We start from the raw sequence: 11,546 nt of genomic DNA on the forward strand, positions 1-11,546 counted from the left end.
GGCAGGAGGCAGCATGCAGAACTTTGATGTTGATGCTGAACAGGTTTTGGGTTGGGGCAGGTGTTTTGTTGGTGTACAGTCAGCACAGATCCTCTGCTCTGGGGAGACCCCACTTGGAACTCTGCATCCAGCTCTGGGGTCACAGCACAGGAAGGACACAGAGCTGTTGGAGCAAGTACAGGGGAGGCACCAAGATGATCAGAGGGATGGAGCAGCTCTGCTGTGAGGAAAGGCTGGGAGAATTGGGATTGTTCAGCCTGGAAAAGAGAAGCGTCAGGGTGATCTAATTGCAGCCTTCCAGTACCTGAAGGGAACTTAAAGAAAAGATGAGGCAAGCCTCTTTACAAGATCATGTGCCAGGACAATGTAGAATGGGTTCAAATTGAAAGAGAGTAGGTTTAGGTTGGCTATTAGGAAGAAATACTTCCCTGTAAGGTTGGTGAGGCCCCGGCACAGATTGCTCAGGGAAGCTGTGGCTGTCCCATCCCTGGGAGTGTCCACGGCCAGGTTGGGCAGGGCTTGGAGCAACCTGGGCTAGTGTAAGGTGTCCCTGCCCATGGCAGGGAGAGGAACGAGATGGTCTTGCAGTCCCCTTCCCACCCAAACCCTTCTGTGATTCTCTAGACCACACTCTGTGCTGCTCCAGCCGCTCGCATCACCGCTGCTCCCGGAGCTGGAGTGGCGGGGATGCAGCGCCAGCGGGGCTTTGGGGAGCTCGGTGCCGCCTCCCCCGGAGCCGCCTGTGCCTGGCGGTGCGGGGGGGCTGCGGCTCTGTCCCCGCCGCCCAGCCCGGCCCGGCCCGGCGCCGCTGCGGCGAAGGCAGCGGAACGGAGCGGGGAGGGGCCGGGCCGGGCGCCATGGCGGGGCGGGCGGCGCTGAGGCGGCGGTGAACGGGCGGCGAAGGGGCCGGGCGGGAGCCCCGCGGCGGCGATGAGCGGGCGGTGAAGGGGCCGGGCGGCGATGAACGGGTCGGGGCGGCTGCCGCCCGGGCCCGCGGAGCAGCTGGGCGCGAACGGCAGCGGCCCCGCGGAGCTGCGGGAGGGCACTCACGCCGCCACGCTGGCCGCCTGCGCCTCCTTGCTGGCCCTCGTCTTCTGCCTGGGCTCCTACGGCAACCTCATCGTGCTGCTCTCCTTCTTCGACCCGGCCCTCCGGAAATTCCGCACCGACTTCGACTTCATGATCCTCAACCTCTCCTTCTGCGACCTCTTCATCTGCGGCGTGGCCGCCCCCATGTTCGCCTTCGTCCTGTTCTTCGGCCCGGCCCGCGGCGTGCCCGGCACCTTCTGCTTCACCTTCCACCTCACCAGCTCCGGCTTCATCATCATGTCGCTCAAGACGGTGGCGGTGATCGCGCTGCACCGGCTGCGCATGGTGCTGGGCAAGCATCCGCACCGCGCCGCCTCCGCGCCCTGCTCGCTGCTCCTCACGCTGCTGCTCTGGGCCGCCAGCTTCACCCTGGCCACGCTGGCCACGCTGCGCACCCGCGGCTCCCGCCTCTGCCTGCCCATGGCCAGCCTGCCCAGCGGACAGGGCAAGCTCATCCTCTACCTCTACGTCACCGACTTCATCTGCTGCGTGGCCGTCGTGTCCGTGTCCTACGTGATGATCGCCCAGGCCCTGCGCAGGAACGCGCGGGCGAGGAAGTGCCCGCCCGCGGTGGCCGTGGGAGCCCCCAGGGCTCAGCTCTTCGCGGGGCCCGGGGCCGTCCCCGCCCTATACAGGACCCAGAGCTGCACCAAGCCACCCCACGGCCACGCCAAGCTCGCTGGCCGGCTCCCGCTGGCCTCGGCCGTCAATCTGGCCACGGCCAAAGACTCCAAGGCCGTGGTGACGTGCGTGGTCATCGTGCTCTCCGTCCTGGTGTGCTGCCTGCCCCTGGGCATCTCCTTGGTGCAGGACATGCTGTCCAGCAGCGGTGGCTTTGTGCTCTACCAGTTTGAGCTGTGTGGGTTTACCCTCATTTTTTTCAAGTCGGGATTAAATCCCTTTATATATTCCCGCAACAGCGCGGGGCTGCAGAGACGCGTGGTCTGGTGCCTGCAGTACGTAGCGCTGGTCTTTTTCTGCTGCAAGCACAAGACGAGGCTTCGAGCCATGGGCAAAGGCAGCCTGGAGGTCAACAGGAACAAGTCGTCCCACCACGAGACCAACTCAGCCTACATGTTGTCTCCAAAGCCTCAGAAGAAGGGTTTGGAGCAGGCGTGCGGTGCCAGCCACTCCAAGGACAGCGTGCTGAGTCCCAAGGCGTCCGCGGGGCAGCAGCACTACGGGCAGAGCAGCTCCACCCCGATGAACACGCGGATCGAGCCCTACTACAGCGTGTACAACAGCAGCCCCTCGGCGGAGGTGAGCACCCCGCACAGCCTGCAGCCCGCGGGCTCCGCCTTCGGCTTTGCCAAGCCCTGCATCCCCGCGCTCCATCACTCCGGCAGCGCAGGGTGGGACTGCGGCGCTGCTCCCGCCAGGCACATACCACTGCCCTCCGTGTAGCCTTGGCACCACCCAGCCGTTCCAGAGGGTCCCCTGCTCTGCTTTGCGGAGGAATTGCTCCGGACTCCATGATACTGCTGCCAATGAGTACAAACGCCGTTCCCGTTCGCGTTTGAAGCAAACGTGGAGCTGTCGCCTCCGTGACGCGCTCTGGAGTTCCCGTGGCGAGCCAGAAAGGGGGATATTTTAGATGTGGAATTGTTGCACGAGGGTGGTTTGGTTACTAAATTTTACTGCTGGACAAATGAAAAAAAAAGTAGATTCCATAATTACGTGTTCATTATGTCACAAGGGCAGGATGGACAAGGCTCAAAGTAACCTGGGATAGGGGAAGGTGTCCCTGCCCATGGCAGGGGATGGAACTGGATCATCTTTAAGGTTCTTTCCAACCCATTCTATGATAAGACAGAGTATTATAAATACCTTGTATTTTCAGGAAGGAAGAACTAGGGAGATGCTTGGTGTACTTGAGTTTAAGCTCTTCCCGTTGCAGAAGGTTGGAAGAATCAGCATTTTTCAGTAATAACAGAAGCCCTTTCTCTTCACAGGGTGAAACCCTGGTTCTGTTGAGGTAAATGGCAAAATTCCCATGAACTCAGCTAAAGTTCGGGATTTCACTCTTGGCTTCTTTAAGTGGGACAAGGTTTTGTTTGGTCAGTGTTAGATTGCCACTGGGGAGGGACATTGGAGAAGTGTGGCACTGGAATAAACCACTGCAGTATATATATTAGTATCTGCTGGGCATTGGGGTTTTCATGATGGTGGCATTATGTATCCCAAAATAATTTGGAGAACTATTTTACATCTGATGGAAATAACATGCACTACCTAATTATTTGCGTTACTTGAGGATAAAGATGAATTTTGCAATATTATGGGACTGATACGCCAGGAGGAGCACAGTCACCTCTAGAATTCCCTAACTGGTCAGCTGTCAGGCAGAGTCGTGTTGCTGCTTGCTCTTTTGCCCTTGACTTTGTATGAATTGGGATTTGGCTATTCCTGACAGGCAGAACTGACAGCTGTTAATATTTTTAAAACCAGAATGACAAGTTTTTTGAGCTTTTGTTAAGAAGTCTGACATCAGTTTGATTACATCTGTCTGCTTAGAAATTTTGTCCGTTGGTCTACACAGCAAGCAAATAACAGAAGTTAAATATTTTTTTAATCAATCCAACCATTTGTGTTGTCACTTACTGTGGGAATTCCCTTAGAGACAACAACTCAGGGGCATTTGAATTCCTGACAGTTCTTGCTCTAAGTGGCCAGATCTCTTCCAAACAAGCAATCACCTTTCAGCTTCTGTGGACCTCAGCAGAGCCTCAGTGTCTCCAAAATAATTGTGCCACAGACTTTTGATGCCTTGCTATAGGAAATTGGACACCTTCAGGAAAATGACAGTGATGGGAAGGTGATTTGTTACTTTAGAAACAGGAAATGTCCACATCATTGCTGTCTGTGAGTTGTTGGTTCCAGCTTTTTGTTAACTAAACTGTTTTCAAGATTCTCCTGGAACACTGTTCTTTGTTTAACACTGAATATGAATTAATTCTGAATAATTCAAACCAGCTTTCTTGCAATAAAACCAGTGTGAACAACTTTCTAATACAAATGTAAAATTGAAATTATTTCCCTGAGTCCTTTCTCTCTGCCCAGATATTTTTTTTCTCTAAATGAATAATGTGGTTCTTTCTAAACAGTATAAAAGATAATGAAGAGGTCTTGTTTGGCTGTTCTGTATTTGAATTTCTCTTCAGTACAAATTGTACTGGAGGGAAAAATATACATGAGGTAGCTTTGGGGGTTTGCTGTGTGTATGGGCAACTTCTCCTGTGCCTTTAGATCACATGAACTTCATCACAGGTCTCAAAATTAAACCACTCACACCTCATAAATAATTTGCATTGAGTATTCATGTGGGAGTAAAGCAAGAAGGGGCCAAGCAGGAGGTTTTCTTGCCTTTATGTGACAAAAGAACTGACGTCCCCATCAAAGCTCTTTGTAATTTGCTCTGTGTTAACTCCTGATGCCAGCTGTGCCCTTAACACCACCCGTGTAATTAATATTGGTGTTAATCTCTACAGTATCATAGCGCCAGACGGGAAACTGCAACACCTTTTAATCTGCAGGAGGAACAAAATTTAAGTTGCCAGTTGTACTAAATAACAGTTTTGTGGGAGGTTTATGGATATAGTAAATCAAAACTGGATTTTGAAAGCAGGTGCAACTTTGCAGTGAATCATGAACTGAAATAATCAAATTTTTGATAAAATAATTGGTTTAGCCTCTTCTGGAGTGTAACTTCTCTTTTTTTCCCCTTAGCCCCGTCTATCAGAAACCTGCTGAGCACAGAACCAGTAAAGAACCAGTAAAGCTCCAGTAAAGAACCAGTAAAGAGTCACTGCAAGCTTAAAAAGCAGCGATGGAATTGAGAGGGAAGCAGCGGAATGTGGAAGTGGAAAATGTGTGGGAAGAGAGGAAGGGAGAAATGTGACCACTGAGTGGTTTAGAAAGAGGAAAGCGTAAAGGTTATTAGAAAAACAGCTGATTAATTAATTGGGGCTCGTTAACAAGTGACTTCTGGTTGCTAAAATGAACAAAAATATTTGTAGTATTTTTATAATTCATGGTCTTTTTAAGCCCTAGATCTCTGTGGTGGTAAGAGCTGGCTTTTTCAGCTGCTGGCCTGCAGGATTGTGAGTTTTATCCTTAATATATAAAGCCTCAAAGCTGATGATGCTAAATCATTTTGCTGAGGAAAGGTGGGTTTGCAATGAGTTCCAAGGGATCTCTGTCAATGGAGATATTTGTTTCATGTTCCCCCTTTTGGCAGCAAATAGGTTGGTCTTGGTCTTGTTTTGTCACAGCAGAGCCAATTCCTTTTCAGAGTCTGTGTTCCAAACATGCTGCACACAGACATTCTGCATTCCTGGATCTGGGATCTTCTGGGGGGAAGTTTTTTGGGTTTGCTCATCATAGGAGCAAGTCCAGGTCGTGCTAAACCAAATCATTTGTCCTCACCGGGTGTTTAGTTTCTGTCACAGTCTGTTGATTTCCCTTAAATGTGAAAGTTGGATCAGCTGAATTTCATTTGTTTTTTCCCAAGCACAATAAATAAAATTATCAAGTGGCACTAGGCAAGGGCAAGGACTATGCAGAGGTAGCACTGAATCCATTAGAAATGGGTCAAGGTGACTGTGTCAGGTGGAACTTTCCTAAATCTAAATAATAATGTACAGAATTTGCTTATTCTCCAGAGATTTGTAATTAAACAAAGCTCACCCCGGTTATATAACAGCAGAGACCAACACACTCAGCTCGTTCTTTTTGTACTGTCTGGTTGTATATTTTATTCTGTATTTACAAAATATTTTCAAGTCTCATCTCTTCCAGCAGTCACTGAATCCAAAATCTGCAGCTGTGTGGGTTTAGCCTCTCTCAGAGGGCTGAATTAAGTCAATCTTTAATCTTTCCTTGCCAAAGCACAGAAAGGAGCTGCTCCCTGTGTACCAGCGTGGTTTGTGGCTCTCTTACCTGCACACAGGTGTTCCCACCTTAAGCTGTCCCAGAATCAGGAATCTGAAGTCCAGTCCTAAGACACCGCTTCTCACTGCCACCACCTCAGGAAGGCAGCGAGGACATGCAGTGTGACTTGAGCAGTTCTTCCTTTCAGGTGACATCCACAGCACTTACAGAAATGCTGGGAATAGCTGGACAAATTCAAACATCCAGGAGGAAAAGGCTTTTTATTGGCACTCAGGTCTCATCCCTTCAGGTTTCTTTATCAGAGGCAATAACAGGCATGCTGCAGTCCCCCTAGGAGCCTCTCCTGGAGCTGATCCAGACAAAGCCCTGGGCATCTCAGCAGCCTTTGCAGGAGGTAAGTGCTTTTGTTTGACCACAGGCTTTCCAGGCACAGCCCTCTCAGTTCCCTGGGTCTCATTCCAGCTCCTGCATTTCCAGAGCAGATCCGTTCTCCGCTCGCACGAGCGGCTCGTTGGTTGTTTTTAGGACGGCTTTTAGCTGATGCCAGAATATTTTCTGCTTGTGTTCCTCAGGGCTCCACTTCAAGTAGGTTTTCCTTCTCAGCAGTTTCCTGAGTTTGCTGAATTTCTGAGGGACGCTGTGGGGCGGGAGATCTTCCAGCACGATCATGATGAGGGAATCCAGGTTTTCATTCAGGACCCGGTGTTCGGCAAAATACAGCTCGTACTGACACCAGCAGCTGTTCACAAAGCTGGGAGAGAGAACAAAAAGCACTTTATGGCTGTTCTCTATGCAGTAAAAAATGTTCCCAAGCACGGGATGCCCCGGTTTGAAATCCCTCTCGTGGTAACATATCCTGAATCCATCATTTTCCAGCTTTTCCAGCAGGTTCTCTTTGGTCCAGTCGGCATCGTGCTCGCTGTACGAGATGAAGGCATCGAAGAGTTTGTTTTCTGGCCTCTTCTCGTACTGCTTCCTTTTGGCCATGCACCAGTACCAGCCCATCCTGATGTACCAGGGCCCGTCCAGGCGCCAGCAGAGCACGGTGAGGGCCAGCACAGCCAGGCCGGCAGCGCCGGCGGTCACGGCCAGCTGGACACCCAGGGAGCAGCGCAGCAGGGTCAGGTGGCTGCTGCCCACCAGGGAGCCCCGGCGTTCCGGGGGGAAGCTGCACGTCATGGCCCCCCTGCCCCTGATCTCCAGCTGGGGCTCGTGGATGTAGACGTTCACGAACCAGTACAGGTCACAGGTACAGAAAAAATGCTCCCCTTGGACAGTCAGAACCCTCAGACTCGTCAGTGGGCCAAACGTGGCCTCCACAATGGTTGTGATGGCGTTGTCGCTGATGTCCAGCTCGACCAGAGAAGCTGGGAGAGAGCCATGCTGCAGAAAGGAGATCTTATTCCCTGATAGATTAAAATACTTCAGCCCTGGGAGGGATTCCCCAAAGCCATCGGGCAGCTCTGGGATCAGGTTGTGGCTGCTGTCCAGGCTGGTCAGTGCAGGAAGGCGCCCAGCGGGCTCCAGATGTGTGATCAGGTTCCCAGAAATGTTTAGATGTTCCAGCTTTTCCAGGGCATCAGTTAAGGACAACACCTTCACCTTGTTTTTACTGAAATCACATTTTTTTAAGGCTGATGGAAAATACTCGGTGTGCATAGCCACAATTTTGTTATTCTGAATCATAAATATTGTTAAGTTGGAGAGGGATTTCAGACTGGGGGGGATGACTTCGATGTCATTGTTGCTGATGTCGAGATGCTGCAGGGAGGAGGGGAAATTGGGAAGTACAGAAATGTAGTTGCTGCTGAGGTCCAGAAATAACAGTTCTTCCACTGTCTCAGCAAACCACTCTGGCAGCTCCACAATGGAGCAGCTGGACATTCCCAGGTGTTTCACTTTCTCGGGAAGGCTTTCAATGGGTGTTCCAGCCACGTTCCTGACAAAGGAGATGGCGCTGATGTGTACAGTTCCGGGGGGAGGGACACACGTTGGAAGTGCATTCCCGCTTTCTGAGAATGCTGTGTAGATGAAGTGGTTTCCTTGAACGTACATTTTTTCCAAGTTAAACAATTTTTTAGCGAAATTCACTGGAATTTGGCTGATGTTGGTGAAGGACAAATCAATTTCCTTGATGCTGGAAGGGAGGCACAGCGTATCCAGGCTGTTGATGGGGTTGTTGCTGATGTTTAGGAACAAAAGCTGGTGGGATGGGAACTCACAGATGGACTCGGCATCCAGGATGTTAATGGTTAACTTGTTGGAGCTGGCGTCGATGGACAGCGTGTTTTCCATTGGAAAGAACAGCCCAAACAGTGACAGAAGATCCATTTCCACGTTGTTGTGACTGATGTCAAGCTCCAAAATCCTGCCCAGCTGGGCTTGGCAGAGATCCTCATCCAGTTTTAACATCAGCTCTTCCGTGGTGAGGTTACTGTGGGACAGGTCGAGTGTCCCGTTAATGGGAATTCCACAGAGGCTGGGCTCGGGTGTGGCTGTGGGAGGGGCCACTGTGTTCCCCTCTCCCCTCCGAAGAAGATTCCCTGTGCTTCTCCTGAGCCTGGGGTTAAGGATTTGCCGGAGAGACAGAACTCCGGAGCGCGGCAGCTCTTCGGTGGGAACAGAAGGCTCCAGAGCAGCCCCATAGGATTTGTCAGAATTCTTGGAAAGCTGCAAAGACCCCGGAGTTTTGCCAGCGGGTGAGAGCTTCAGGTGGGGTGGGAGATTTGACAGAAGCAGCTTCTCGTAATTAAATGATAAATCCACAGAAACCAGGCTGAGCAGACTCTGGAACGCTCCAGGCTCAACATCCCTGATCTGATTGTAGGAAAGGTCTAGAACTTCCAACCTGGCAAATCTTTCCAAGTCTCTCTTGGTTATTTTTTCAATGACATTGTGTGAGAAATTGAGAGCTCTCGCTGTTTTTGGAGCTTGTGCTTCTGAGACAGAGGAGAGGTTTGAATAGGAGTAGTTATAAACCAGGAAGGCTGGAGGTGTTCTCCATGTTAGGAATCCATGTGCTCTCATGAGTAAGAGAGGAATGAAGCAGAAATGAAGGCAGCCAGGAAGGATCCTCATCCTGGAGAAAAGAAATGTTAAATCCATCATTATAATATTTTAAAGAATACCATAAAAAATAATCCTAATTTACTTGCAAGTCCAGAAATTGTTTCATTAATTGTATCCATGAATCCCTTTTTATCTACCAAAACAAAACACATCTTCAGAGTAAGAGAAACAGAGTGTCTGAGAATTATTTGAAGTAGAGCACTAATCATGAGGTCATGGTAGATGAAGTCTGAATTATTTTTTATTTCTTTTTTTTTCTCAGGCAGCCCCTGCAATATCATCTTCCCCCTGGAAAATCTGAAATGCCCTTCATGGCTCCGTGGGACTCAGGTTTTATGTCTCCCATCCTGGTGCACAACAACCAGGTAAGTCTGGCCCCTCCAAAACCTGTTCGGCCGCTCAGGGACATCCCAGGGAGCTGCACGTAATTGTGTGGCCCCGGATCTTCCCCTGATCCCAGCCCCTGGAGCTTTGCTCAGCCGAGGATTCGCCAGTGACCATTTGTTTGGCCTTACCTGTCAGAGTTAAGTTTTCTTGGAAGCAGGATATGGGAAGCAGCCAGGAGAGGTCACTGCCCCACGTTCCCAGTGCCGGGAGCGTCGCTGCCCGGTTCCAGCCCTGCCCCGGGTCTCTGTCACGAGTCCCTGGCCCCGCCGCTCCGGGCCGTGTATTTGTTCCCTGCAGAGGCAGGTGCAGAGCTCCAGGTGAGGAACCTGTGTCACCGCAGTCCCCTTTGCTGCCCACCGGGCTTGGGCCACCAGGTTCAACTGAAGGGAAGGGACGCCAGTGACTTCCCAGCTCTGTCTCCCACTGCCAGCAGATTCCCCAATCCACCCCACATCCCGCAGAGACGCCCGGCACAGTGGTGAGCAAGCCAGGAACCCCCGGGGCGTGAAAAGCATCGTGAATTTATCACACAGCTCTCTCCTCACTTCCAGCCACCCTCCCATCCCTCTGATCCCCTGTACCTGCTCTCCTGGGCGCTCCTCCTTCACCTTCTGCTGCCTCGGGTGCCTTTTGTGGAGCTGGGAGCGGAGCGGGGCGGGCTGGGGCACCCCCGGGACCGCCCAGCCTCGCCCCCTCCCCTGTGCCCGGCGGAGGAGGAGGAGGTGGTGCCGGAGATGATGCTCCCCGGTGAAATCTGTCAAGTTTTCCCCTTCGCGTCCCTGCCAGGCGTTGCCCAACCCGTGGCCGAGGGGGAAATAAAAGGTGGAAGTTGCTCGTTTAATGCATCACGGTGTCGTCCCGAGGCATTGCTTCAGCCTCAGCAGCACAAGTTGGGGAGAAAACTGAAAAACCAAGTTCAGCAAGCAGTGCATGGGTTGGCCAGAGCTCGCCAGGGACAGACTGCAGGCCTTGGGAGCAGGAATGCCGGGGAGCGTGGTGTGTTGCTCCCGGGGGGACACAGAGCAAAGGGTGGAGCAACACCGTGGTGCTGTGTTCATGCTCCGTCAAAAACAACACTTCTAATGGGAACAGAGACGAAGGAATGATCCAGACAAAGCTGACCCTGGCTTCATTCACTCAGAAATTCAGGTTCCTTGTGCTATTACCCCATGCTGATGACCAAAGTCACTCAAACTCCTCATAACCATGAAATGACATCAACTGTAACTTCACCTTTGCCTCTCCCTCAAATAAAATAATATAAAAACTGCTTGAGTGGGGTGGGAGGTCAGAGGAGAGGCCGTCACACATCCTGGGGTCAGTTGATGCCCCACAGGGACACCTGGGTAAGAAACTTACTCTTAGTAATTATCTGGAGCTTTCACTGGAGTCACAGCTTGCCTTTATATCACTCCCAATTTTTTTTCCCCACTCTTACACAATCACCAGTGGCCGGAAAACTCCCAGCAGCCCAGAGGCCCCTCTGGCCAGCCCTGGGGGCTGGAAAACCCAAGGTGGTTTGTGCTGTCTGATCTGACCGGCACTTTCCTGCTGCGGCAGGTTCTGGGAATTGCCCTGCAGTCATCTGTTCTTCAGGCAGATTCCAAGCTGCTTTGATAACAGGGACAGGAAATTCCTAAGTTGGAATATGTCAGGAGAAATTTTTGCTCCTGCTGTCAGTGTGGGGTGAGCCCCTGCAGTTGGACAAGTCTCCATCTCAATACAGTGCTGCTGCTTGTGAACCTCCAGCTGTTCTTCCCTTTGGGAAGATGGAACAACTACAGGGCCAGTAAAATCCCAGGGAGAGTCAGTCATGGCTGGAAAAGACAAAGTAAAAAAGACATTTTTTTGGTACAAGCACAGCTATTCCACCAATTCTCTGCACTGGAATTATTCTGTCATTTGTTTCATCCAACACCCTCTTGGTGTATTTTTTTTTTTTTTTAAAGCAACCTCTTATTTTGGGGATTGAGGGAAGAGCAGGACACGAGACAGGTCTGAGTGGGCAAGGAAGGTCCACACCATGTGGCCAAGAGCAGGACCAGTGATTTCATTCCCAAAACAGGTCATGTGCCACTTGTTCTGTCTCTCTCTGCAGGGAAAGGTTTTTT

At 51.3% G+C, this 11,546-nt stretch overlaps 2 protein-coding genes across 2 annotated transcripts; one reads left to right on the top strand and one right to left on the bottom strand.

Annotated features, from left to right (window-relative positions):
- Positions 1 to 865: 865 nt before the first annotated feature.
- Positions 866 to 4,214, top strand: GPR75 (G protein-coupled receptor 75). Its single transcript, XM_042021070.1, has one exon. The coding sequence runs from the start codon at positions 961 to 963 to the stop codon at positions 2,491 to 2,493; it is 1,533 nt and encodes a 510-aa protein (XP_041877004.1). The 5' UTR covers positions 866 to 960; the 3' UTR covers positions 2,494 to 4,214.
- A 1,499-nt stretch (positions 4,215 to 5,713) lies between these two features.
- Positions 5,714 to 9,057, bottom strand: LOC121661181 (toll-like receptor 2 type-1). The gene has a single exon (XM_042021069.1). It carries the CDS (start codon positions 9,055 to 9,057, stop codon positions 6,433 to 6,435), a length of 2,625 nt encoding a protein of 874 aa, XP_041877003.1. The 3' UTR covers positions 5,714 to 6,432.
- Between the last annotated feature and the right edge of the window lie 2,489 nt (positions 9,058 to 11,546).

Source organism: Corvus kubaryi, unplaced genomic scaffold, assembly GCF_017639235.1.
Source record: "Corvus kubaryi isolate FWS band 111438036 unplaced genomic scaffold, C.kubaryi_AGA036_p1.0 37103, whole genome shotgun sequence".
NCBI classification, from domain to species: Eukaryota; Metazoa; Chordata; class Aves; order Passeriformes; family Corvidae; genus Corvus; species Corvus kubaryi.

Bases quoted from the DNA above. Each gene is read 5' to 3' on its own strand.
- GPR75 (XM_042021070.1), top strand. From the start codon at position 961: ATGAACGGGTCGGGGCGGCTGCCGCCCGGGCCCGCGGAGCAGCTGGGC.
- LOC121661181 (XM_042021069.1), bottom strand. From the start codon at position 9,057: ATGAGGATCCTTCCTGGCTGCCTTCATTTCTGCTTCATTCCTCTCTTA.